General features: G+C 33.8%; 4 protein-coding genes across 5 annotated transcripts; 2 read left to right on the top strand and 2 right to left on the bottom strand.

Moving 5' to 3' along the window:
* Positions 1-5,138: 5,138 nt before the first annotated feature.
* Positions 5,139-10,525, bottom strand: LOC125196053 (protein ZINC INDUCED FACILITATOR-LIKE 1-like). 2 transcript variants are annotated; one of them, XM_048094412.2, is made up of 16 exons: positions 10,310-10,522; positions 9,838-9,878; positions 9,258-9,318; positions 9,087-9,189; positions 8,907-9,009; positions 8,755-8,808; positions 8,079-8,141; positions 7,645-7,694; positions 7,476-7,551; positions 6,903-7,103; positions 6,733-6,820; positions 6,401-6,486; positions 6,208-6,315; positions 5,769-5,813; positions 5,591-5,679; positions 5,139-5,461 (listed from the first exon to the last, which is right to left on the bottom strand). In XM_048094412.2, the coding sequence occupies exons 1-16, from the start codon at positions 10,458-10,460 to the stop codon at positions 5,323-5,325; spliced, it is 1,458 nt and encodes a 485-aa protein (XP_047950369.2). In that variant the 5' UTR covers positions 10,461-10,522; the 3' UTR covers positions 5,139-5,322. The 2 variants fall into 2 exon arrangements, with proteins under 2 accessions (XP_047950369.2, XP_047950370.2); XM_048094413.2 differs by lacking the exon at positions 7,645-7,694 and having other exon boundaries at positions 6,903-7,111; positions 10,310-10,525.
* Positions 10,526-16,967: 6,442 nt separating this feature from the next.
* LOC125195977 (SUN domain-containing protein 1-like) lies at positions 16,968-20,094 on the top strand. The gene is made up of 2 exons (XM_048094291.2): positions 16,968-18,151; positions 19,651-20,094. Exons 1-2 carry the CDS (start codon positions 17,129-17,131, stop codon positions 19,942-19,944), a joined length of 1,317 nt encoding a protein of 438 aa, XP_047950248.2. The 5' UTR covers positions 16,968-17,128; the 3' UTR covers positions 19,945-20,094.
* Positions 20,095-20,198: 104 nt separating this feature from the next.
* Positions 20,199-21,892, bottom strand: LOC125195978 (putative B3 domain-containing protein At5g66980). The gene is made up of 4 exons (XM_048094293.2): positions 21,643-21,892; positions 20,953-21,347; positions 20,778-20,868; positions 20,199-20,606 (listed from the first exon to the last, which is right to left on the bottom strand). The coding sequence occupies exons 1-4, from the start codon at positions 21,763-21,765 to the stop codon at positions 20,349-20,351; spliced, it is 867 nt and encodes a 288-aa protein (XP_047950250.2). The 5' UTR covers positions 21,766-21,892; the 3' UTR covers positions 20,199-20,348.
* A 1,754-nt stretch (positions 21,893-23,646) lies between these two features.
* Positions 23,647-26,778, top strand: LOC125193688 (Plant invertase/pectin methylesterase inhibitor superfamily). Its single transcript, XM_048091535.2, has 3 exons — positions 23,647-24,408; positions 25,091-25,415; positions 25,980-26,778. The coding sequence occupies exons 1-3, from the start codon at positions 23,803-23,805 to the stop codon at positions 26,654-26,656; spliced, it is 1,608 nt and encodes a 535-aa protein (XP_047947492.1). The 5' UTR covers positions 23,647-23,802; the 3' UTR covers positions 26,657-26,778.
* The last annotated feature ends 1,145 nt before the right edge of the window (positions 26,779-27,923 follow it).

The raw sequence follows: 27,923 nt of genomic DNA, 5'->3' as shown, positions 1-27,923 counted from the left end.
ACTAAGCATTTCCCCCTTAAAATTTAGTCATGCTAAATATACATAAGGAGATGAAAATATAATAATAAAACGGTATCGTATATCTAGTTAAAAGTAAGAGATCTAAAATTTAAACGAATATAAATGTTTACTTATTTTTCACTATTCACTTTTTAATTATTTTTATTATATTTTGATGGGAAAACTAATAATCTATTTTTTATCCTAAAAGTTTGTAATTTAGTTGGTAGTTTGTTTTGTAGTAAATTTAACTTGATTGATATTAAATTTAATTAAACAACTGGGAGTTTTAATTTATCTAGATTTCAACTAAACGATTGTTAATTTGAATTTGATCTTAAATCCAATTGAAGATTTAATATCTCCGACTCAATTTAACATTAAAACAAATGCCCAATATGAAAATATCTAGTGTAATATTTATGGATTCTTATACAATAAAATAATATCATCTTAAGATACTTATGTTAATAAATCAACATTGAAAATAATTCATCATGGGATATATGAAACCTTGAGATTATGTTAATAAACCAAGAATACAAATTTTAGTGGACATAAATATGTAGTCTTTTATGGTTAGACTACATTCATATTGATGGGACACATCACATCACATCATATTGATATCAAATATGATAATATTATACATATCAAAAATCTTATCATATTGCATTACTTTTCATTTTTCAAATCAAGAAAAAAAGTTATACTATAACAATTCTTTAATAGTGTATATCGATTTTATGGATAAGACTTCTTTTTTCTTGTTTTATAGTTATATACACAAAAAATTTACCCATAAATGTATGACGTATAACTTATTTTGTTAGCATAATAAAGTAGTAAATTTTATTATTTTTAACCGTGTATAAATGGGATTAAAACACTAAAGTTCATTCAAATTAGAGCGTCTTTGTACTGTGATTGTCCCTTGATTTTCAATTCTGATTAAATTATAAAAATTTGTCATTCCCAAGAGCTGCCATTTAAACCCTAAATTAATATTTCATGTAATATTACTATTATAAAAATAAATATTTAATGGTGAGAAATAAAATGCAAATATATACATTGACCAATCCATCATTGGTCATTATAGCCTTTGCAATGTAAAATGGGAATAGGAAAATGCGTTGGGAATAGAAAAAACTTTTTGGAATATGCATCATTGATATACGTGTGATATGCCATTAGGAAAATGACATTAATTTTGTTGACTTTTTTATACACCATCTATGATAGTATTTGTTGATGTATATGGAAAAAATGTTTTGATAATTATGAAATATAATAATATTATATTATTAACATATGTTTTGAAAACCATTCTTGGTGTATTTTTTAGACTATACGTACGGTAATATGTACGGTAATATGTCTTTTAGACATTATGTACAGTATATATCGTTGTTGGTGTATTTTTTAGACTATACGTCTTTTAGACTATATGTACGGTAATATATCTTTCAAAATTTCGATTTCTTTAATTTCTTTTATACTTGAAAAGTACCGTCGAATCTCGTTAAAAAATTATTATATTCTTAACTCATCTATTTAACATATTTACGCTATATAATTAATATTTTCTTTGGTGATAAAGTAGATTTCCGCAATAATATGTTAAATATTAATTATATGGCTATATAATTAACATATTAAAGCTATATAATTAATTATATAATTACGGATCTACATAGCTAATAAAATTACTAATCTGCATAGCTAATTGAACATATTAAATCTACATAGCTATATAATTTATATAATTACGGATCCGCATAGCTAATTGAATAATAATAATATAGCTACTTTAACATATTAAATCTACTATAATTACATTTTTCTAATTTGAATTCTCTCCCAACCAAGCCCATTCATATACCCTTGACTCAAAACCCTAGTTGCTAACCCTTTACTTATAAATAGCTCATTCTCTACCTCCGACTCCACAATCACCACTCCAACGGCTCTATAGTCACAAATTGTTAATTCTTCTCGATTTTGTAGGAGGAGATATATTTGTGTTAAGTGTGTTTTTGTCTTATCTTTGTTATACTTTTGCACTATTTCTGTTTTGCTCTCGCCATTTTTTTTTTTCACAACTCCAACGATTTTACCATGTTCGTCCTTCTAATACATGTTTGAATATGATTTGAATTCGAAGAGGATATATCCATTGTTTTCTCAGTGATGCATTGGTTGATGGAAAACACACACAATATACTTTGGCATTTGATTTTCAATTTTTTTCTTGTCTGTTTTCGCATAAAAATATTACTTGTTCCAAAGTTGTATATTCTAGTATATACTATTGAATACAATATTGCCCCATGAGATAACATGGCGAGCTGTTTTAACTGTGGCGCTCATGTTCAGTTGTCGGCATGTATAGATTAACAAAATTCTCTCCCATAGTTTAATCGTTGATGAACTGCAGTTTTCTTTTTACCTATTTTGATCGGCCGATCCAATGGGCACTTTACAATTATGCAATGTATGATTGTTCTATTTTACACGGCCTAAACTTATTTCGTACTTCATCAACCATTTCATATAGTATCTCCTCATGTAGTTAGTCATGGTCTATCTTTGTTGCATTACATTCAATAAAGGTATATTTATATACTCTCATAAATATAAAGGCATTTTTGTTTATGTATTATGCAAAATTTCCACGTGAATTATGGAGTAGATATTATTGAATTTTTCTGAAATTCAAATTCTCCTATTTATTTTCTTCAAATTCTCCTATTTATGTTCTTGATACACGTGCACTTTTTTTGTAATAATGGTTTTAGTGATTTCCAATTTACCTCTTTAATTGTTGTGTGAATTGATTTTTTCTCTATTTTGTAAGCTTGTATTGTTGATGTGATTGATTAGACACTGTAGTCAGCTTTAGTTGTTTGAGTTAAATATTATTTACTGCTATGCAAAAATGTAAAATGATTTATCGATTAAAGATAATTTAAATGAAAAGTCTTTTTTCTACATTTCATACTCTTTTCTTAATCTAATTTTTATGATTTTCTCAACTGGAACTTTTCTTTTGCTACATCTTCCTTACAGACGCTAGAATTATATGCTTAAAATATAAGTGTAAAAATTAGGAACATTCTACCCTTGAATTCTCTTGCCCTTTTTTGTATTATATTCCCTTAACTTAATATGTGGCTTATATTAGGAAGTTAATAATTTGGCTAAATGTGTTTTAAAATCTGTGATTGAATGAATTGATTCCCGTTATTTTACTAAATGTTTTTAATAAATGTTTAATGTTATTTTGTCTTATTTAATTGTCTGAAAGCATAGAAGATATTGTAATGATATTTCCATTTCGTGAAAGTATTTTATCTTTATTTTGATCTTTTGTTTACTGTTGTGATTGATTTAACACTATTGTCAGTTTTTTATGTGTTGGGTAATTATGTGAAAGCATTCTCTTTGATGTTGCTCTGTAAATGAAGTGAAGTGAAAGCATTCTCTTTGATGCTGCTTTGGAAATGAAGTGAAAGCATTCTGTTGGGTAAGCATTCTCTTTGATGAAGAAATTACACCATTAGAATGGAGAAGAAGTTTAAGTTCATGTCTAAAGTATCATTCAAAAAATGGTAATCTTCTAAAGTAATAAATTGAAAATACATTTTGTACAGAATAATCATTTTGTTCATATTATTCATCTATTCTTGTTTTTATGCGTTTCCTCTAAAAATGGAACTGTTCATTCTCTCTTTTTCTTATTCTTCTTCTCTAGTTTTGAAATTTACTCTTCTTCTTCTTCTTATATTCTTTGGTAAACAGTAGTTCTTGTTAGTTATCTGCAAAATCCAAAAAAATGCTGGAGGAGATTAGATTTAAGCGTGTGGCTTTATTAAAGATTCTTGATGAATTACAGATTTTGTAGAAGAAAAAATTACTTTAGACCAATCATATGAAATGTACCTTTATTGCTCGTCTTCTACTGCATGTTGATTCTGCTGGAAGAGAAGGTAATATTGTTGAAACTTGCTGATGAATATTCATAGAAAGTAAAATTGTTATTGCAACCACATAAAATTTACCTGTATTGCTGTTTGATATTCTTTTTGTTTTTCTTTGTGCAGTGTGAGAAGAAGTTGCAAGAGGGATGTATCTGTATTAATTATTCCATGTATGTGTAAATAGGTGCAATAATAAATAAATACAGCAATAAAAAAAAATAACAAACTAAAAAACAATAAAATGTAAGCTTTGTAGATAAAAGTATTCGATAGCATTCACATACCTTATTATCTGCAAAATAAAGATGGTAATAAATCGAAATAAAAGAAAATAAGAATATGAAAGCAGATATAAAAGCAACATTAAGAGTGTAGAGAGAGAAATAAGTACCTGCAGTATTTGAAATCTGATTTCCCCCCCTTTTTTTTTTGGCTCCTTGAAAAACGCTCTTTTTTTTAAGTGGGAAAACCCTCTCTTTCTTTTAGGGGGAAAACCCTCTCTTTTTATTGGGGGGAAAACCCTCACTTTGAAATTGATGTGATATAATTAGGTTTAAAAATAAGTAAAATGCTTTTGACCATAGGATTTAATGCAAAAAGTGTGTACTGTCATTTAAACTATTGGTTAATACATGGGAGTGTGTGTGGGCGGTTGGCATTATTAAAATTCCCTCCAAATCGCAAATTTGAAAACAGGGGGAAATCCCTTTGATTTCCCCCCAAAACAAACTGAGCTTTTATTGATAGTATAGATAATGATAATAATTTGATTGGCTATGGATCGGAGTTGATGTGTGCGTAATAGAAATGGCATTATATGCATACAAAGCGACGTGTACCTCTTTATTTTTTAGTTGTCGCGGACTCTTGATATCAAGTTATCAACTTTCCATGCAAACGAAAATTTTAAACAAATTCCAAACCATTACTATTTTTATAATATACTCCTTCTAACCATAAAAAAATATCTTATCTTATTTGGCACATATTTTTAAAAATATAAAACAGTGCAGAAAAAATAAAATAGTGAAATACTAGTATGAATCATATTTTATATAATAATTTTAGTAAAATTAAGTAGTAGTATCAAGTATGAGTTAATGGAATATCATGGAGTATTTAATATCGGAAATAGATACTACTACAAGCTATGAATAAGCTAAATAAACCAATATTCGCAACACAAAATATGAATTATACGTACAAATTTTACATAGATACATAGACTATCCATGATATTTCTATTACAAAAAAATCAGAGTTTTGGTTACAACAACATGATATGCTTTGGTTGCGAAGATTAATAATGGCTTACAAAGAATTGCAATGAAGCGTTGAATCAACTATTTCGTCGTTCAACCAAGAATGGTTTGAATGTCATCAAAACTGCAATTGCCTCAATAATGTTGAGGATGAAGAAAACCATTTGATCTCCTGGAAGGAAATCGGCACCTAGGCGTGTTTCTGCCCAAGAAAACCTGCACAAATCGAGATAAACAAGGACGAATTAGCAAGATGTCTAAGACAATATGAGCACTGTGAAGTTGTTACTGCAAACCCGATCAAACGTAAGGGTTAAATGAATAAGACTCTGAATGGAAACTCACAGTGCTCCTCCTCCTAAAGGACCAACAGCTTTGAAAGTTGACACAAAGGTCATGGCCAGACCATTTGCTGCACCTCTTTGGTCTTGGTCCTGGGATCATTTAGTCGATACACTCATTTATCAGAGGCACAATCATGAAAGCTTGATAATTATTATGTGTGAAACGATTAGAGAATTACCACAGCTCTATTTTGTAATATAAAGAGCCCAGTCACAATGGAGATCTGCTCAAACAAAAAAGATACTATTAGGTGTAGCAATGTATGGATGTATGCTTCCACTAGATCTACTTACTTGCACAATGTAAATTTCTTGTCTGCTAAATAATGAAGCAATGAACTCATGTAGCAAAAATGGCATATTCAACTATTGTAACAAAACGAGAGAAGGTATAGTAAAGATGTCACACTTATGGGACGACACGAGATTTTAGGAGGTTTTGTTTTGTGTGTTAAATGGAGAGAGAAAATATAATTTTTATATTCACGTGAGAAAGAACTTTTTCCAAAAAGGAAAATGTGACATTTTTTTGGGACAAACTAAAAAGGAAAGTGTGACATCTTTTGTGGGACGAAGGGAGTATTATATTCCTTCAAAATGGAAAGTGTAATCACTTACTGATAGGACATTCTTCAACAGAGATGCAATATTCAACACTATGGATAGTGTGATCCCTGAAAGCATGGCTATGTAATGATAACTTGTTAAGAGAGGAATTGAAACAATCTGCATTCAAAAAGAAACCTCAACAAAAGAATGTCTGGAGATCATATTCAAATCATATAGTATATGTCTAGTTCCAAGGCCATACTCCTAGAACTCGAGAAATCATGATAGGACCCAAGAGTTTCTCCAGAATCGGATACAAGGAAGATTGGAAGATCAGAAGGCCTAAACCTGAAATTTGTACAAGTAGACAATATATTACTAGCAGACAACAGCGAGTGAGGAAAACTATACTCATGAAGGCATGACATATTGTTGCACAAAAGCTAAGCAAGCATGTGGAACAGTATAGATTGTCCATAGGCTTATGAAAAAGCTGACATAATGAAAGAATATATTTTTACCTAGTTCGATACCTTCTATAACTACACAATTGATGGCATATATGATACTCTAGCAGGAACTGTTCAACCATACCTGAGACTGAAAGAACTGATCCAACATCCTCAGTTGAGTAACCAAGCCCTCCGAGTCTTCGGGGGCTCTCGGCCCATAATGAGAATATCTGTGTACGAATAAAAATGAACCTTGTCATGATTGTAAGCAAGTTCAGAAGTTAAAAAGTTAAATCAACTATTAGTACTTACCTCGGAGTAAGCCATATCATGGAGTGAGAAAGTGCAATAAACTATAATGGATGACATAAGTGGCCAGTTCTTAAAGAGGCTTTTCTTAGAAGCCTTATTTTCCTCCATCTCTTTAATGTCAGACTGTTCAGTTGCAGCCTCCAAAGCATCATAAGAACCTCCAGAAGATGTACTCACTAAAATGTGTGTGTGTAGTGTTTCCTGCATCTCTTAAAAATTCATTAGATTAAATTGACATTGAAAATTCTAAGCATTCTAGATGAAAATAATTATGACTATACATAAACAAGAGATATGCAACATATCAATTATTCTTTGGAATCACATGCACATAGTCCAACAGCCTAATTCGTCTATTGATTTCTTTTCACACGGCTCTCAGGTCAGGTCTCTTTGCTCAGTTAAACTTTTACTTGAATGCATTGTCTAAACATTTGGCAGTCACAGAGCACGGCCAGAACAACTAATGGTTACAGATGGATATATATCTTGTCATCAACTTAATCTTGTTATAACATAAAAAACACATTAAGCTTTCAAGAGGTAAATAGCATGAGAGATGGAGAAACGTACCGGGATCCAGAAACAAGCGATAGTTACAACTGCCGCAAATATTGAGGTTATCAGACAGGGCAGGAAATATGGGAATCTATCAAAATGTTATTGAGTTAGAGTACATAGAACCAGAATCTAAAGGTGAAATGAATAAGAAATAGATACGATGGATTATCACAATATGTACCTCGCCCAAAAAGAATCTGACGTAAATATTCCAGGGAATTTGTCTACAGGCTTAGTCCAAATATTAAACCAAAGGAAAAAAGAACCGTTAAATTGGTGATGGCAAGCACAGGCGCACACACACACATACATGCACATATTCAGACATATTGTCATTCACAAAATATTGAAGAATTAAAGATATGTCACCAATGACTGCCAAAAGACAACATACAAAACAAACTACAGGTTGAAGTTCCTTAGCTATTTTTTATTAGTACTTATATTTAATAAACTGTAGTTGAATAGGTAGAACTTCCCCCTTGGCCTTATAAATTCAAGATGGTTACGGAATGGAAAATTCATAGCTAACATTTGGCCGTTGCACTACATGAAAACATACTTATGATCAAATTCACTTGCTCACCCACAAACACATACTCCATATATTAGTACCTGAGCAAGAAAGCCTCCCAACGCTGGTCCAATGACTAATCCGGTACCCCATGCTGTGCTAACCTATGGAAATTTGAATTTGAATTCTCAGGAATCGCTATTTGAAAATGAGTAACTTGAGAAACAGAAATAGGTCAGCGCTTCAGGCCCTCTTAAAAATATTTCTGAAGAGTTACTAAGATGTTTTTAGGGGTTATAAGTTCCAAAGTGTCAGACAATATTTCTAACAAAGATGCGGTTTTCTGCTAAAACAAAACATTTGGATCTGATAGATGTATTTGCAGTTTTTCAGTAACATCTTATACAATGTAGAAGATATAATCTCTTTAAAACAAGCTTAAGAGAGAAGATCTTCTTAATTGGAATATGGTGGAAGTGTGGTCTTTGCAACTACTGCAGATGAATACATTGTGGTCACCAAATAAAACTAGTATATATTCTAGAGATTTTAGTTGTTAAGGTATAAATCATTCCTGTCATTCTTTTCTTTATCAATGCAATCTTATGGAGTAGATGATATTGCTGATCTTCAAATTTGTATGAGGTTTCACAGACACTCTCAGCAGGTATTCTTCCATGATGCATTATCCTGTTAGTTGCTCCATATGATAGCATATTTGTTGGTATCACAATTCACACACAATAAATTAGTACAAAACATACAACAACGGCTTACCGCTGACAATCCATACGACTGGTATTCATCACGAACCGTTTCACATGCATATGCCTGGTCATAGAGTGAAGCCATAAATACAATGAGGAATCCAACAGGGAAAAATAAGTAAAAAAAAACAACTAGTTGATATATAAATTACCACTGAATACCTTTATTGGTCCAAGTAAGCCATTCATACTACCAAGAAGAAACCTCGTGATGATGGCCATCCAATAATTCACACTAAGGCCAAACAGAGCGTTGAAAACAACCCTGAAAACAGACGAACACCTAATTATTTGGGTACCCAAAATGATAAGAAGCTTAAAACAAAGAAATCGGTTACTGACACTGAGGCACAGCCTATAATTATGACAGGTTTCCGACCATATCTATCAGCAATTACTCCCCACAATGTAGAACTCACAGCTCTTCCAACCATGTATGAGCATCCTTCATAAAGTGAGGAATAAGTAGAGGAAGGTAATTAAGATTATTAAGAAGAAAAGAGGTTTTCCTACCTACAAAACCAGCATAATAACCAATATCCTCTTCTCTATCTGCAACGTGAAAATCCCTTATCTGGAACAGCAACAAAGGAAAAATGATGCTCAAATAAGTTAGCTACTCTGCCATCAGCCCAGACCACATGTTTTCACTTTAGGCAAAAAATTTGTTCCGATAAACTTCACAGTTTAACATGATAAAGGAGGAGAAAATGCAGATAAACAGCAAGTTTCATATAAAAAACAGGCTAGTAAACAGTATAGAAGAATAAAAATCCATCAAAACAGTGAAAGTACACATCCTTGAAACAAATTTAGATGCCCTCAAATTTCCTAGGATCCGTGTGGAATTTTATATTGGTAACTCATTACCGGATAAAATCATAAGAATTTCCATCAAATTAGACGGCAGATATGTATTTTTAGCAAGTGTAAGTTTCATTCTTCATATTCAGGCCTATTACACCAGAATTTGATACAACACATATTTTCAACTTTCTTCAGTTAATGACCTACCAAAATTGTACTGTTCAACTCGAAAACAACACATACTATCCTGAAATAGACAGATGATGGAAAAGAGTCAAATGCTTACCATGAAGTAGAGGAACGGGTAGAGAGATGCTATTGTCAGAGCTGTAGACAAGCAATGGGACAGAGAAAAGAAGCTTCAGTACCAAGGAAGTGATGGAGGTCGCAATTCGCAAATGCTAATGCAATCAAATGAAACTAAGTTCATTCGTCGCTGGAATCATGACGGAAATGTAAGCACAATTTGTGAAACACAACCCCTGACTCGAAAGCAACACTTAAAAAGGAAATCTTCCATTATTCTACTGTTCACGACCAAACAGCAAATGTTTGCGTACTCATGATTCACACACACGCACTCTCCTCGATTCAAACTACTACTACTCACTCATGCCGATGAATTACCACAAAAAAGGTGCTTCTTATATCGAACTGAAGCAGCAGAATAAAAAATGAAACATAATTAGGAAAAACAACAATCCCGAAGGTTTCTGGATTCTTCGATTCACACACAGAGAGAGGAAGGGTTTAGTTACCGGTGGCGAGGACGATCATCCAGACGGTGAGAATTTGCTTGAGAGGCATGCCTCTCTGCAATTGTTTGCGGCGATCGACCGCACAGCCTGGGCAACCCTCGACGTAGTCATCTTTTTGCAGTAAGCTCTCAGCATAATCAATCGCAGCCATTCTCTCTCTCTCTCTCTCTCTCTCTCTCTCTCTCTCTCTCGCGTTTGATTGGAGTCTGCTCAAAATGAGAGCCACGCCAGCTATATATACATACATGCGAAGCACATGAATGATATTCCATCTAGTGTGATCCTACAAAAAGACGAGCACCTCAAGTTAACCACACTGAAAATATTGGCCAATTATATTTGTTTTTATTATACTCCTTATACTTTTATTTTTATGCTTCTACAGCCAATAATATTACTATTACTGGACGATTGCAAAATTAATCAAATACACAAGAGAGATTTAGATTTTTTTTTAAAAGTACTTTAGTAAAATCTGAAAATCATTTAGAAAAAGATAAACTTGTTAAAAATTTAAAGTGACTAATTTTATAGAACTGTCTAAAATAGAAAACATATTATTAGTTGTAGATAGAAGGGATATAAATAAATATATTATCTCCGGCTATAATCAATATTTATGTTTTTTTCATTATCGGTGGTCGGCAAAATTAGTCATTTTATGTTTTTAGTAAATTTTTCGTTAGTAATTACTACATCAATAATATTTTTTCTACAAATTTATATTGAAACTTAATGTTTTACCATCGATATTATTATTTATTTGTGGTAGAAAAATATGGCCATTCTACAAAATCCTCACTTCATTCATGGCCTTTTGAAAGGGAAATAATATTAATTCGTAGATTATTGTCTCAAGTCAAAGTTATCATATACGACCATCTTCAAATCAAGGTTATAATTATATAAGGTTGAAAAACTTTAAACCAACATACACAAATGTATTTAGAATTGATTTGTGACATATAATTTGTTTGGTTATGGGGTTGATATATGTACGTAATGAAATTGGAATTGAGCTCCTTATTTCTGACTTATGATGAAGTCAATGGCATTATACATATACTTATATAACGACGTTTATTTTATTTTTTTGTCATCGACTGTTGATCGCAACATTCGATGCAATGATATTCTTAGATAAATGATGAATAGATGATTCTAGCACGTAACATATCATTAGTTTTTAAATATAAGTCATAGTGCTAGGAATTTAAATACCGAAATTTGATCATATTTGAAGACAGAATATAACATCAATTACTTTTATTTTTCATCAATTAATTTATCCGTGTATAAAATGAGTATTTTTAATACTAATACTCAAAATAAATTGTTATAGTACTATTATTTAAAATAAGTATTTTGGTTTTCTTTCCAAAAAACATTAGTTTGAACTTTGAACACAAATATGACATCTAAGTTTTTAACGTATCAGAATTTCACTAAATATACTATAGTACTTATTTAAATAGTTACATAATCAGAAATTTGTAGCGATCGGTCAATTTGGATGGCCGACCTTAACTGCCATTATTGACACATGATGGTTTAAAACTTTAAATTATGTTAATTTAATGTAAGTAGAAGGATTCGACATAGCAATGATAAATATAGTATCTTGGTTCGTGTATGATTTGGAATTGCTATATTTAAACAAGTGTTTATTTTTGGATGTAGGAATATTTATATTTGATATTCAGCGGTTGTAGATTGTTAGTACTCGGCGTGACGGCGTCAAATAATAATTTATTTTCTTTCATTTCCACGGTTCACGAACACACACCTAGTATATCCTTACGGCGCCGTTTGCCACGTTCGATTGTCCCTTCCGCTAAATTGTTGGTACTTACTATAATTGTGATTAATTATATTTTTCATTTCTAGATAAGTATAAAAAAATTCCTAACCGGTGTTGGTTTTTTCTCAACATACTTAGAATATCTACTTTTTATTAATTCTAGTTGATGATTAGAAAATTGGAGTTGAGTATAAATGCCAAAAATTGAAAAAATAGTTCAGAAAAGCACACCCCAAAACAAATTAATTTGCATCAGTAGGCGCATAATTAAAATAAAATATTGTAGAGTTAAGCTATAAATTCCCTCGTAAGTCGTAAGTGTAACTCCTCTTTCATTTTATATAGTGATGAGACATAGATATACGAAGGAATATTCACCTACCAAAATTAATTAAAATACCTCCAAAACATTTATTAGTGCACAAGTTAAGTCTCAATAAAATCATCCTTAAACATCATTTTCAATTATGTCAAAAAATATTTTCAGAATTTCCAAAAAAGTTATTTTGAACACACAAAAGTGTTTGTCCATATAATGATACGGGATCTGACCTATTTCATTTATTTCTCTCCTACCATTTTGGAATATAGTACGTAATAATCAACTTAATGCATTAATATAATTGTTGTGTGTCTATGCAAAAAATCGTACAGTTGAATATTCCCTCGAATTTTAATTTGTCATAATTTATTCTGTAGACAAGAACAAGAAAAAAATACTATGCAATTAGTAAGGTGTGGAATATATTGCATACAAGGGGTTGGTTTTCTTTATAGGTGAATCTCAAATTCAATTTTGATTCTTCATGCACAGATGCCCCACCGAGTCAAACTTGAAGAATTTTTCATCCAAAACATTTTAAACACGTGATAATTCTGTCATCGTTCACTTTATTTCACTAAATGATTAAAACTTCATGATTATTTCTTAGAAAATGATGTTGTATGGTATCATTTAGATCCTTGAAATATTGAAAGGGAAGTCATTATTGAAAATTTAAAAATTAATAAAAACAATAATGAAGAAATCTGGCATGTAGTACAACATTAATAATTACAGTGATAATGGTTTCATTATAATATAATAATGCGAAAAAACTAAAAGGGTAAAATGGTCACCATAAGCATTTCAAATGTGATTTTTCCTTATCTAGATCCATAAAACACGATTTTTCCTACTCCTATTTTAGTATAAACATCATTTTCTAGGAACTAATTACGAAGTTTACCTTTTAATTTTTAAGAAATATTTTATCTAATGTTCGCCGAAGATATCGATACTACAACATAATTAAATTGGTAAACCTACCATTGTGATGGAAATTAGGATTGGAGCAGACTTATTTGGTTGGTACTGAAATATTCACAATATAGTGATCTTTCAAGGATTTAAACCTAACCCAAATTTGGAGAAAGAAAGTAACAAATATAGTGATCTTTCAAGGATTTAAACCTAACTCAAATTTGGAGAAGAAAGTAACAAAAGAATGAAATGTTATCAGAGATTTGATTGGAGACTAAAAACATGTTTTTTGTCACTCATTTTTTTCTTAGTATTATCAGTTATATATTCAACTTTAGTGTTTGGATTGTGTTTGTGTACCCCTTGCTAGGGATGTCAATTCAAACCGAGACCCATGGGCCGGCCCAAACAACCCGGTAAAATGAGCGTGTTAGGGTTGTAATTTTATTGTCCGAATACAAAACGGGCTAAACGGGTTGGCCCCAATGGGTTGGCGGGTTTAACAGGTTGGCCCGAACGGGTTGCGGGTCAGCCCGATGGATTGTAACTTTAATTAAAAATTATCAAGTTTTAGGGGTTTTTTTATATATTTTTGAATCCTCAATATTTCTACATAATCATTAGACTTATTCAATTTTCATTATATATTTTTCCACTCGATTCCACAATATCAGCTTTCAAGTTCCACCTCAACTCATTATTCCACCGTCCCATCATTTGCCACTAGTGTCTTACCACCACTAAAGCCAATCAAGACAAAATTAAGAAATAACTCATCAAAATCTTAATATATTTATCATTTTAATAATGATTCATGTAAGATATGATTTTTAATTTTCACAAAGAATAAGTTACGAACAATGTCAAAATAATGACACGAACACAAGTTTTAATTTATGTAGTAGTTGATCGAGACGAAATGCTTCTCTCCAAGTATTATTATAGAATATTATGAAAATATGAAGATTTTATATGATTCTAACTAAAAAGAAAAAAAGTATTTAAAATTTTAAATCATTTTATAGAAGAAAATTTCGATACAAGAAATTATTTTCGAAAGCTTTTAGGCCCGAATAGCCCGATGGGTTAGCCTAAAACCCAGCGGTTTAGGGTTAGGGTTGAAAACTTATAACCCGAAAAATCCATAACCCGAATAGCCCGGCAATCCGAGTGGGTTGGCCCGAACCCGAACGGATTAGCCCGATTGACATCCTTACCCCTTGCTATTTTCGATTTGCTATTTTTCTATATTTTTTTTTTGTTTATTATAAATAGTCTTGAAAAAAGGTGTTTTTTTTTCTTTAGATGATAGTAATACTAACTTTTTTAAAAGATTATCCGAATTAGGTCATGTGATTGTTGGATATGATTGGGACATAGCATAATAGCATAAGTGACAGCATCTTTGGAGGTGTAATGAAATTGTATTTAAATTACTAATATTTTGCTACACTATTTACATTAATTCAACCAAAAATGGTTACAACATGCTTGTTGATCACGTTCAAGGCAAATGGACCCGATTGGTACAAAAATGTCAAATTGGATTTGGATTATTCAGACCCTTTCACGTGGAACAATTTGAAACTACTACGTCTGTTTGATTTGATCAAAATGCAAGTGAAATGATGGCGGTGAATATTGGACATGATCAATCATACCTGTTATTATTTTAATGAAATTTAATTTCTTTTATATTTTCTCCATCTGTCCTGTAATAGGAGTCCTATTTAGTTATGACACAGATTTTAAAAAATGTAAAAAAAATTGAATTGAATAAGTTAGTAAATATTGGTCTCACTTAAATATATTAGTTTTATAATAAAATGTGAGTAGAATAAGTTGGTGGAATGTTGGGCCTTCGTACTATTTATGGTAAAACTGAAATAGGACTCTTATTATGAGACAGACCGAAATGGCAAAATAGGACTCTTGTTACGAGACAGGCTGAAATGACAAAATAGAACTTTTATTATGGAACGGAGGAAGTATTATATTATAAAATATTAATTAAAATAAAAATATTTTTATTGAAAAAATGTAAAAATATTGCATTGAAATTTTAAATTTAATGCATTAATTGTTAAAATTAAATGAAGTTGTTGGTTTATCCAGATCCCTTCATATGAAACAAAAAGAAACTTATTTACCTTTATAGGCAGAAGCGATTCCATAATTTTTAATTTGTAAATGTAAGGCAAAGAAGCTGCGTATTGTTATATATTAAATTAGGATAAACATGTTAATTTATTCAACTAATTTAATCCAAACTAAAACCAACTAGAATAATAAGTATCTAAATAACCAATTTTTTCCATAAAAAACCTACTTATTTCATTTATTATCATCTTATGTTCTAGCTATTTAATTTCTTACAGATAGAAGCAATATGAATTAATACTACTACAATCTTCAAAAAAAATACTAGTTGGAAATGAAAAATCAAGTCATCATACTATTTAATTAAATGTAAAGTTGACATAATGTATTAAAGTACTCCCTACTGCTACTAACAAAAATATGGCCCAACTACAACTAAAGCCCAAATCCATTTCAATTTTCTTTTCTTCATCACATTAATGAGTTCTCTATTCGTCTCCCTAAGTTCTCATTCAATCGCTCCTCATTTTTTTAGCAAAACTACCATTTATTTCTTCATGGATTAATATAGCATAAATACAATTTTTTGGCGCATTGTATCCCTGGTTAGCATGCAGATCCGTCAATACTTATTTATTAAAAGTAATTGCATAATTTATACAAAATATTTTACATTTGTTTCATATTGATATAGAATACTTGAAATTTGCATAAAACATACTAAAAGAAAAGTTTCATATTTGTTTCAGTTTAATACATTATTTAATATATTTTTTGAATGTCTCTAACTCTTTATCTGCATGGCGTGTACAAAACATGAAACAATAATGATTTTATTTGTATAAATATAAAACAATTATAAACGCAAGTGTCCATAATGCACCTGCAAAGATGGTATTGCACAACATTGTTAAGTCAATGAGGTTCACAGCTGGTGGCCGAGAAATGGTCGCACGGAACTTGATGAACGCGATATCCTCCATTTAGTTGCATAGATGCCTTCCCACATGAAAATTAGTTGGAACTGCATACCTCTTGTTAGGTATGACAATGGTGCATGAATAACTATGTAATTTTACCGCAAGTGCCTTAAATACCACAAACTCAAATTTGTTGAGTTGTTACATGATTGTTAGGCACATGCAACAAATTGATTTATTGCATAGACCACAGTATCGTGCAATCAAGAAGACCTTCAACACATTTTTCTACAACATTTTCTTGGAAAATTACTTTTTTTTCAACCAATTTATAATTCTATACGCGTCTTGCATTTAAATTGTGTAGTCGTTTCCAAAAAATAAGACGGTAATAATCACCAATCCATAATCTTTATTACATACAATGTGTGTAAAATACAAAATCATAATAATAAACTATTTGATTTTTTTGATATTGAGGTAAGCACATAGACAATTTCTTGGCAATTAATGAGGTTTTATTAGGAAATAGGAATAATTCAAATTTTGAAACCGCTCTCTCAGTTTTTATATTAAAACATTCAATGACTCCTCAATCTCTCTCTCTCTCTCACATAAACGCAGTGTGTTTTCAATTTCGTTTTCCCTCTTTTTTCTCTCTAGGGTTCTACGCACTGCTCAAAATTCATCGATCAATCTTCATAAATTGAACTCGGAAGTCCGATTCACTTCCAATCGGATTCTAGATCGCACAAATGTCCGCCTCTACCGTTTCAGTCAGCGCTCATCAAGGGCCCGTCACTCGCCGCCGAGCGGTTGAAAAAAATCTTCCGACCGGCGGTTCCGATTTCGCCGCAGCCGCCGCAGTAATCGCCGATTCTGACGCTCGACCCACCAACGCCGGAGACACTGCCGCAGCGATTCTGAGGGATGCGAGGAAGACTTCATCCGCCCAAATCCAGGCAAAAAAGTCCGGCGCGGCCAAAAAGGCGACGAAGCCACGCTGGCTGACTGTGGTCAGCATTCTCACTAAGAATCTGGCGTTGGTGGTGGTTTTGCTTGGTTTCGTGCAGATGGTTCGGTGGACAGTGATGAATTCCGGTGGTGATGTTGGAGATTCATCGATAATGTCTGGGGATTTCGAAGGGAAGTTGTCAGAGGTGGAGAAATTTGTTAAAAAGACGATGAAGGCGATGCAAGTTCAGATGAATGCGCTAGACCACAAAGTCGAGGATGGTATTAGTTCGGTGAGGAAGGAGTTTGACGAAAAATTTGAAAGGAAGGAGGCGGAAGTTGATTTGAAGTTGAAGGCGTTGGATGTTAGGTCTGATGCTTTTGAGAAGTTTATGGATGGGTTTGAAAGTAAGAGCTTGCTATCAAAGGAAGATTTCAGTGAGTTTTTTGAGGAATTCAAAAGGACTAGGAAAGGTGGTAAGACTGAAGTTAATGTTGATGATATAATAAAATATGCAAGGGAGGTTGTGTTGAATGAAATTGAGAAGCATGCCGCTGATGGTCTGGGAATGGTGGACTATGCACTGGTGTCTGGTGGTGCGAGGGTAGTGAAGCATTCGGAGCCATATGGTGGGAAAGCTGGTGGCAGTGCAAATTGGTTGTTGCTGCGGAGTAGGGTCAGCGCTGAAGCTGAGAGGATGATTAAGCCAAGCTTTGGAGAGCCGGGTCAATGCTTTGCTCTTAAGGGGGGGAGTGGGTTTGTTGAGATCAGGCTTAGGACTGCCATTGTACCAGAAGCCGTGACTCTCGAACATGTTGCTAAGGTACTAACTGTCTCCTCTCATATTTGAATTTGCATCAGTTTAGGCGCTTTAGTACGTTATGTGTTAGATCTGTATGACCATATCCTGCCTTTATCATTAGCGTGATTGATTACAATAGTTAGTGTTGAAGAAAAGGTGTCAAATTTGAATTTGCATCAGTTTAGGCGCTTTAATACGTTATGCGTTAGATCTGTATGACCATATCCTGCCTTTATCATTAGCGTGGTTGATGACAATAATTAGTGTTGAAGAACAGGTGTAAAACTTTTTGAAGACCTCTGATAAAGATAATATTGCCTCACTGTTAACATGATTAATTAATAGTATAATCAAGAGTTGGTATGATTTTCCGGAAAATAATTGAGTGAGAATTCTAGCTTTACTGACAGCTTAAGTATATGTTATATGGTTGACTTGACTGTAACCTGAAGGCATTATAAAAAAAATTTCCGTGTTAGTATATGTTTTAGACAGAATATGAGAATCAATGAGTAGTTATCTCAAGACCCATGCTTAATTAACCTTAAAATGAAGAGCTTCCTCTGATAGTCTACTTGGCTTGCATAAGCATATATGTACCAATTTTTATGTTTAATGTAACACTATTCTAGGACATATCATCTGAGGTAGCAATTGCGATTGGCTATATATGCTATAACTTAGTAGTTTTGTGCCTTTCATAGTACTCTAGGATGAAGAGTTATTGGCTTAATTTTTGCCATGACTGTAGGTATTCAGAAACAGAGGTACTATAAGATACCATTCCAAGAACTCCTCATGACCCCATCCCATTCATTTATGAGATGAAAGAGATCTTAGCTTAATTTGACGGCATTAAATAATGGAATTAAGGCATACAAGATCCTCTAAGAATTCCAAAACACCTGCCCTCTCTCTGGCTTAAATCAACTTTGGAATGTGTTCATTTATGCATAACTCATGTTTGAAACCTTGCGGTTATCTAGTATTTTAGGGAATCACAATAACCAATAAGTGCTTGATAGGCTTTTATTTGGTTTTTTTGAAACACTGAAACAGTGCCTTATCATATGCTATATGTTCAGATTCACATCATTTCACTGTTACTCTAGCAATAGCTTTGACTGGTGTAGCCTCTTAACCACGGAAATATTTACTATTGTGTGGATACTGGATATACATCATGTTGGTGGGGAGGAAGACTTACTGAAGCTTTTTTGCCTTTTGTTATGAGTAATGCTGAAACTAATCTTGTTAAGCGGAAGAGTCAATGTCTAATGTTATATGGCTCATAGCATGTTGGTTCTTCCTTGAAAAAATGTCCCAGGGGACAAAATCTACATGTAGTAGTTTTGTGATGTAATGTTGTGTAGTTTCTGCAAAATAAGTTGCTTCAGAAGAGTACCAACTATCATATCTGTTTCCTCTAGGTTGCAAAGTTAATTCATTTTCTCATTGTGGAAAATCTGAGATGAAGAAAGTATGTCCACTTACATTTTGATCTTGTCTGCTATGAACAGAGTGTGGCGTACGATAGGTCCAGTGCGCCCAAGCACTGTAGAGTGTCGGGATGGCTGCAAACTGATCCAGAAATTGTTACTGAGAAGATGTTCCTCTTGACTGAATTCACTTATGACCTTCAGAAGAGCAACGCTCAAACTTACAAGGTGGAGTCATCGGCCTCTAATCTTGTCGACATTATCAGGCTTGATTTCACTTCCAACCACGGGAGTGCTTCTCATACGTGCATCTACCGGCTGAGGGTACATGGCCGTGAACCCAGCCCTGTTCCAGCACTGGAAACACAATCTTGATGCATCAAGTGCAAAGCACTAGTTCTGACTCTTTCTTTGGCTTGCTATATGTATCCGTTAATGTTTGTGCAGGATTATCTTACTTTCTATCAATGTCTAAACTTTGTATAAATTTCTTTGGTGATAATTTATTGTGCCTATGAATCTGTATTTCTACTGTGTTTCCCCTGTAGTGGTTGGTGCAACTTCACTGGTTTTAGTTATCGTATTTTTTCATATTGTAGTATAGTACTAGTATGTAATATACATACCACTAGCTTACTCGAACTAAATGTCATAATTATAGAGTTACAGAGTCTGATTAATTTATATTACACTGAAATCAGTTAAGGTCCAACACTAAGAAAACAGTTAATGTCTCTGCACAAGGCACAAAAGATAGATGAACAATCTCCAAAACAAAGCTAAGAACGAGCTGATTTCTTTGAGTTGCGTAAGATCTTGACATCAATTGCTGTTTGAGTCCCAAATGTGAATTTGCAGCAATCTTTAGGGCCAATGTTGTTGTCCGTCTGAAACCCATACAGCCCCTTGCCAAGAAACGATGGACCATTGTGCATTGTATAGATTTTTACCGGCCATTCCTTCCCTTTTGCACCACGCAGATACATTTCCGCCCCCAAATGGACACTCTCGTTATTCGTCACTTCATCTGGGATTCTCTGCAACCCACCAAAAACATCACATAAGCTGAAGTAGGAATAGAAGGAAACATAATGAAGAGTTGGTACATCTCAACTAACCTAATCTTCTAGCTAATTCTGATCATAATAAAAAAAGTAATGAAATGTTTCTTGGTATTCCCCAAACTCTAGATGAGAATAAACACTCACCAGCATTTTGGAACGACTAGGAGGCGAAACAAAAGATGGGCGTTTTGGAACGACTTCAGATTGTTCTTCTACTTTGTTTACTTCTCCAAACCTGCAATATCTCAAAAGATGAAAAACAGTCTACTACTCTACAATCCCATGGAGAGATATCACTTATCACTACAAAACACCTAACCTCCTTGAAACTTTACTTGTTCTTCTACCAACATTCGACAAATGATCCTTTCCCTGTGGGGAATCACGCTTTCTAGAAGCCCGGTCTGGTTTTGCCTCGTCATCAGTTTCTTCTTCAGATTTGACAAAGTTATGGGGACCCAAAGTGTCCTTCTTGCAACCGTTTACACCAAAAATCTTTACAAGGAACGAATAAGACCCGCGATAACAGAACACCAAGAACTCCCCGACCTTCAGCCCGTGATACTCAACGAACATCTGCCATCCATCCTTGAAGAAGATCCCATCAGGAGTTTCTTTCACTTCCACAGACCATGTTTTACCATCTTTGTTTTTGAGTATCACCTTTTCATTCAGTGTCTTTCTAAAACCCTTGGTGAAATCTGGTGGTATCAGCTGTCCAAGAACAGAGATGAATGCAACATTTGAATTTACAAAATCCACAATTAAGCTCAATTTACTCACAATCATAATAACTAGACAGAAAGGGGCTTCCTCATAAGCAAGGAGATATGAACATGCAAAGATATTAAAAACTAAATTCAAGATTTGTAATCAAATGAAAAGTTGAGTATAGAATTGGGAGATTGTAAACAGATGAATTATTTTGGTGAGGCTACATCATTGACCTTAGTCATAAAGAAAAACATGGGGAGTTAAAAAACAAAGGAAGAAGAGGAGAGAGTAGTACCAGTTGGTGAGAGCTGAGGTTAGGAAGATACACTTTGAAGAAATTTGCACCCTCCACACTAGCAAAACTCCTTGCTCTCCCTCTTCCTCTTCCTCTTCCTCTTCCCTTTCTTCTCCGGGCCATTCTTTTCAAATCCACCCACACCTGGCTAGAGTGTCACTGTGTATGAATTATGATGATGAACAATTGACAATGAATATGACAGGAAAGGAAAAGTCAGTCTTGATTGAATAGTTCACGCCTCTTCCCATTTCAATGTAGGAGTCTATATAGTATTTTTATTTTGGCCAAATTACTGGAATAACAATTTGGTTTAGTTCTGACTTCTGATATAGTACTCTGCAATTTTGAAAAATATTCAAAAAATTAAGTAGTTTGGAGTTGTTCGCGATTACTTATCATGATTTATTTTGTATGGTTGAACTAGTATTTGAGACATGATGGTCCAGAAATCATATTTGGGAACACCTCTGATTATTTAAATCACATCATCTATCTTTAATGAAAATAATGTCATTTGGTTTAACATCTTCAATATATCACACCTAGATGACCATATTTTTCAATCTAGTAATTGTGAAAGAAGCAAAACTTCATGTTTTTCTTGATTAATTTTACAATTTCGAGGATAAAACCAATATTTATGATTTTTTTAATAACCTACCCTTTTATTTATTCTCAAAGGGTTTTAAGTAAATTTATTGAGACAATACAACGAATCTTGCTCTATTTTGTAGTAAGACTGAGATATACTCCATCCGTCCACAAATAGGAGTCTCATTTTTATCCGGCACGAGTTTTAAAAAATGTTAAGAAAAGTGGGTGAAAGAAAGTTAGTGGAATAAGAGTCCCTACTTGTATATATTAGTTTTAAATGATATGTTAGTGAAATGAGTTGGTGGAATGTGGGGTCTCTTTACCATTTATAGTAATTATGAACTGGGACTCCTATTTGTGGACGGACCAAAATGGAAAAACGGGACTCCTATTCGTAGACGGAGGGAGTACTATCATTAGTAGGGATTGTAATCAAATGCAAACTTTATATTTTGTACAAACTCCAAACTATAATCTAGACCGTTAGAAAATATCAACAAATGACAAAATAACATCAATAGAAAATATCAAAATCTTGAAATTTTACACTGTGTTGATATCATATTAATATTGTGTTGACACTGTATTAAAGAGTTTGGAATTTGTATATAGAATTTGCATTTTATTATTATCGATCATCAATAACCCTCGAAGCAAAAATAAATGAAAAGGTAATCATATTTTGATGGGACTCGAAACAAATATTTGGTGCCTCACCTTCGAAAAGTGAGTACGAAAGAACTGTGCTTGATATCAATGACTTTTAAAAGTGCACCAAATCCCAACTTTGAGAGAATTATCTCAGAAAAAAATTAGGCAACGTGATGCAATCCCAATATCAGATGCCCAAAACGGGCTAATGGGTCAAATTCATTGCCTTTGGCATTGTGTATAATGGATTTTTGGGCTTTTATATAATTTTGTAATTTAATTTTATTTCCTTTTGTCAAGGATTTCCATATCACTTATTCTTTCATTGTTTGACATTCGGGTTTTATCATTATTAAGACATTTCAAATTCATGAAGTTACGGTTCCTTTGTTTTCTTTATTAGTTCGATCATTATTGTGGCATATTTTGCATCATACATTTTTTTTTATCACCTAATTTAGTCTTCTCACATTTCACACTTGCAATACACTAGGGTAAAACTCAAAATCAATTGATGATAAGAGTTACTCACAAAATATTTAATTTGTTCGTTATACTTCACATTATTTCATAAATCTTATCTACAAAATGCAAAGTATTTCATAAAAGTGGTCTGGCAATAGCGTGTTTTGCTGATCTTTGCATTGCACAAAGTGTTTGAGCATGAGGCGGTGATACTCTTAAAGTCTCGAACCAATACATATAGTAACATCATGAATTTACAAAGTTGTATTTTCAAATCAAATGAGAAAATATAGTCTCAAAGTTCCTAGTACAATGTGCATGGGATGTCAAAGAAAAACTGTAAAAAGTGAACATGAGAGACGGAGCTTATCATCTTTTTTTCAAAAGCCAGCATAATGCATATATATCAAACAACTCTCTTCTCAAATTCTCACAACACAAACCAAAATGTCGAAAAAGCCCCTATTCATCTGTCTCCTCATCACCCTCTCTCTCTCCGCCGCAGAGCCACCTTCCGCCGCCTGCAATTCCACCCCTCACCGCAACCTCTGCCTCTCCGTCCTCTCCGCATTCCGCCTCTCGCCGTCGCCCAATCCCCAAACCTACGCCAAATTCTCGATAAACCAATGCCTCAATCACTCTCGCAAATTATCCAATTCGATCGCCGATTTCGCCGCCGGAAAGCTGCTCCTGAGCGATCCGGAGATCGCGGCGCTCAGCGACTGCAGGCAGCTGCAGGAGCTGAGCGCGGAGTACCTGGAGCTCATCAGCGGCGAGCTGGCCGGATCGGCCGCCGCGAATCTGAGCGACGCGGTGGTGTCGCGGGTGCAGAGCCTGCTCAGCGCCGTCGTTACGAATCAGGAGACGTGCTACGACGGATTAGCGGAGGCGGGGAGCGCGATCGGAGGCGCGCTGCTGGCAGATGTGGGGGCGGTGTACAGCGTGTCGCTGGGGCTCGTCACGCATGCGCTGGGGCGAGGGCGGCGGAGCGGGGCGGTGTCGGGGCGGAGGGGGGCGGTGGAATTGGATTGGGCGCGTTCCGAGTTTTTCGAGGTAATTAATTCAGATTTAAATGTTTTGTTTCGCAAAGAACATAAATAAGTAGGCTGATTAGTTTAACTGTATGGTTTTTATATGGAAATATTAATTACTGAATAATGGAAATAGAATCGAAGTCATTAATGATTAAACTACTTTAGTGTTAGTGAGTTCAATAATCGATAATTTTTAATATAAATACTTGATACTGTATATCAAGTTTTTCTAAAAAATTACGATTAAATTAAAGCTAATGTGAAGTATGGCATTATTATATTTTTATCCTGTATGTAACAAAATATATCAAATTAATAGTATGACATTTTATTAGTATGCAGACATGAATTTTTTCTTTAAATTTTACTACTTCCGTCCCGCATTAGGAGAAAGATTTTTTTTTTTTACAAATTTAAATACATGGACTATGAATTTTTTTTTTCTTTCAACAAATGAAATTATTTTGTAAATTTTTTTTGAATTATATTGGCTTATGTCTGATGTTTGAACGATTAATATAAATTGAAATTTTTATGATTTCTGTCTGTTTTCATCCCTCTCCACTTGTAATCTACGCAAATTATGAATGAAATTCATCTGTAATTAAAGAATGGTAGGTTAGAGATACTGAAAAGGTAAATGAGAGCACATGCATTGTCGAGGAAATCTAGTGATTGTTTTGGTCGATTTGTGGAAACAGATGATACATATGCCTAACAAAGGACGAATTCTAGATGAATTATGGGAGCAAGGAATTCAAGCAAATGCCACCGTCACCGTCAGCCCCTACGGCGGCGCCAACTTCACCTCCATAGGCGACGCCGTAGCCTCTGCTCCCAACAACTCCGTTGTTGAAGATGGCTACTTCGTCATCTACGCCAAGCAAGGCTACTACCAGGAATATGTCGTCGTCCCGAGACACAAGAAGAACATCATGCTCATCGGAGACGGCATCAACACCACCGTCATCACTGGAAACCGGAGCGTCGTTGACGGCTGGACAACCTTCAACTCCGCCACTTTCAGTGAGTAATATACTTCATCCGTTCATTAAAAAATGGTCTTAGCAGTGAATGACATGAGTTTCAGTTAGAGACAAAAATTGTTAAGTACTTCTTCCGTCTCAAGGAAGATGCCCCTTCTTTGGAAGGCACAAGATTTTGTGCAAGTTAATTTTGTGTTTTAAGACCATCTCCAACCGTACTACATAAATGAGTTTTGGTGTAGAAATCTTCTCCAATCATACACCAAACTCAAACTCATTTTTGGTGTTTTTTTGAAATAACACCAAATATGTTGTTACTGCAAAAATTTTTAGAGAGAATAAAGTAAAAAATAGGTTCTAATATGGGCAAACCAAAAAGGAAAATGAGTCAATCTTTAGTATGATAAAGGAAGTGTTAGTAATAATGGAAAATGAGACTTACCTTATTAAAGAAACTTACCATAAATAGATATAGATTATTTTTGGTGGACGCACTGAAAAAACAAGACTATTTTTCATGGACAGGAAATGTATATAAATTTTGTCACAAGATGAAAAAATAAGACTACTTTTTCATGAATCGACCTTATTACTGGCATGACAGTTGTGTACGGCGAGCGGTTCGTGGCGATGGGGATCTCGTTCGAGAACACGGCGGGGCCGGAGAAGCACCAAGCGGTGGCGGTGCGGAACAGTGCAGACATCTCAACGTTTTACCGATGCAGCATGGCGGGTTACCAGGACACCCTCTACGCCCACTCCCTGCGCCAGTTCTACAGGGAGTGCGACATATCCGGTACAGTTGACTTCATATTCGGCAATGCGGCCGCTATCTTCCAAAGCTGCAGACTCTACGGGCGGACCCCACTCCCCAACCAGAAGGTGGCCTTCACGGCCCAAGGGAGGAGCGACCCGAACCAAAACACGGGCATATCCATCCATAACTGCACGGTGGTGGGGGAGGCAGAGGCGGACGCGAGCTTCCTAGGGCGGCCGTGGAAGCAGTACTCCCGCACGGTGTACATGGAGTCATACATCGGGGAGATGATCAATCCGGTGGGGTGGTTGGAGTGGAACGACACCACCGGATTGGACACGTTGTATTACGGCGAGTATCAGAATTATGGACCGGGGTCCGGAACAAGCATGAGAGTCAATTGGCCTGGCTATACTATTATGAATGCTACACAAGCTCTTAATTTTACAGTCTTTAATTTTACAATGGGGGATACTTGGTTGCCTTCTACTAACATTCCTTTCAATGCAGGATTGCTGCATTGATATCTCTTATAATTATGTTGCATTTTTAGATATATGAATACTAAATTATTTATTAGGATGGTTACATAAACATAGAGACTCGTGTCATATGGTATTTATGTAATTTTCTTAGTATTTGGAAATCAACGTATGATGAAATTGCCCATATGAATTTACGTTGGCTACATAAACATAGACAAGCAACAGGTATGTTGGTAAATGCAATTTTTTTTATTTGGATACAATTGATTTTTTCGATAGTTGGAGGGTAACGTGACCGGCTATTTTCGACTAAATATGGACACATGTCTTTTTTAAAAATTAAGGATATCATATTAATCATATTATGCTTTGTAATCGTGTCAAAGTTAAGTAGGTTTACGTATTAAATAAGATGTCAAAAGTAGTTACTTAGATGGGTAGATTTTAATTACGAAATGTGCAAATTTCTTTGTACTAACTTGTAACCGATTTGTGAAAGTTGATTTTCACATGAAATATACGTATACATTATTTTAAAGAAACAAGTATCTGTATGACTGTATCCCAGTAGTTATTTACACTACTATGGCTATTTTCCTCGCAAACATTACGATACACTAACTTGACAATATAATCAGCATTTAGTGTATCGTAATCAGCATTACGATACACTAACTTGGATGTTTTAATTAGGAAATGGTGGCCGTAGGCTTAGGTGAATTTAAAGACACCTTAGCAAAAAATAAAAATATTTATATGTCACTTACGATCACAATTTAATATTCGGTCTCTGTGGGAATTAAGAAAGACACATCAAATTATACATATATTTATTTAAATTTTAGTATCCATAAAAAAGTGTGAATAATTCATAAAATTGAAGACACCTTGCCGAAAAAATAAAAAATGAAATGTGACGTATCACAATTTAGATGGGTAGTGATTTAGAGACAAAATATCTCTGTAACATAATGCCCTATGTTACTTTGCCTTATGCTTAATTTAAATATGGACTAATATACCCTTATGATATTTTGGTAGCATGAAACTATGGATAGTTCTAGTTTAGAGGATTTAATGTGAAGAATAACCCCATGAAATATGGATTATTTGTCTCCAACATCTTCTAGTCACAAATTAATATCATTAAAGTATTTATAAAAATGTGAAGTAATGGTTTTATTTTCCTTTTTTTTCTCTTTCATTTTTTTCTTTATATTTTTATCAGTACATTTCTTAATATTCTTCAATTTTGTATTGCAAGTTTTTTTCATCAAGATTTGACTATAACGTTCCGAAAATTATG

Source organism: Salvia hispanica, chromosome 4, assembly GCF_029641045.1.
Source record: "Salvia hispanica isolate PSC_SH4W2 chromosome 4, Shi_PSC_v1, whole genome shotgun sequence".
NCBI lineage: Eukaryota > Viridiplantae > Streptophyta > Magnoliopsida > Lamiales > Lamiaceae > Salvia > Salvia hispanica.
This window is presented reverse-complemented; position numbering and strand designations above follow the sequence as displayed.

Coding starts and splice junctions, on each gene's coding strand:
- LOC125196053 (XM_048094412.2), bottom strand. CDS start 10,460: ATGGCTGCGATTGATTATGCTGAGAGCTTACTGCAAAAAGATGACTAC. Junction 9,010..9,086: donor ATTATAGGCTGTGCCTCAGT/GTCAGTAACCGA, acceptor GTCTGTTTTCAG/GGTTGTTTTCAACGCTCTGT. Junction 5,680..5,768: donor TATTACAAAATAGAGCTGTG/GTAATTCTCTAA, acceptor AAATGATCCCAG/GACCAAGACCAAAGAGGTGC.
- LOC125195977 (XM_048094291.2), top strand. CDS start 17,129: ATGTCCGCCTCTACCGTTTCAGTCAGCGCTCATCAAGGGCCCGTCACT. Junction 18,152..19,650: donor CTCTCGAACATGTTGCTAAG/GTACTAACTGTC, acceptor TGCTATGAACAG/AGTGTGGCGTACGATAGGTC.
- LOC125195978 (XM_048094293.2), bottom strand. CDS start 21,765: ATGGCCCGGAGAAGAAAGGGAAGAGGAAGAGGAAGAGGAAGAGGGAGA. Junction 21,348..21,642: donor ACCTCAGCTCTCACCAACTG/GTACTACTCTCT, acceptor GTTCTTGGACAG/CTGATACCACCAGATTTCAC. Junction 20,607..20,777: donor CTAGTCGTTCCAAAATGCTG/GTGAGTGTTTAT, acceptor GGTGGGTTGCAG/AGAATCCCAGATGAAGTGAC.
- LOC125193688 (XM_048091535.2), top strand. CDS start 23,803: ATGTCGAAAAAGCCCCTATTCATCTGTCTCCTCATCACCCTCTCTCTC. Junction 24,409..25,090: donor CGCGTTCCGAGTTTTTCGAG/GTAATTAATTCA, acceptor TTGTGGAAACAG/ATGATACATATGCCTAACAA. Junction 25,416..25,979: donor CTTCAACTCCGCCACTTTCA/GTGAGTAATATA, acceptor CTGGCATGACAG/TTGTGTACGGCGAGCGGTTC.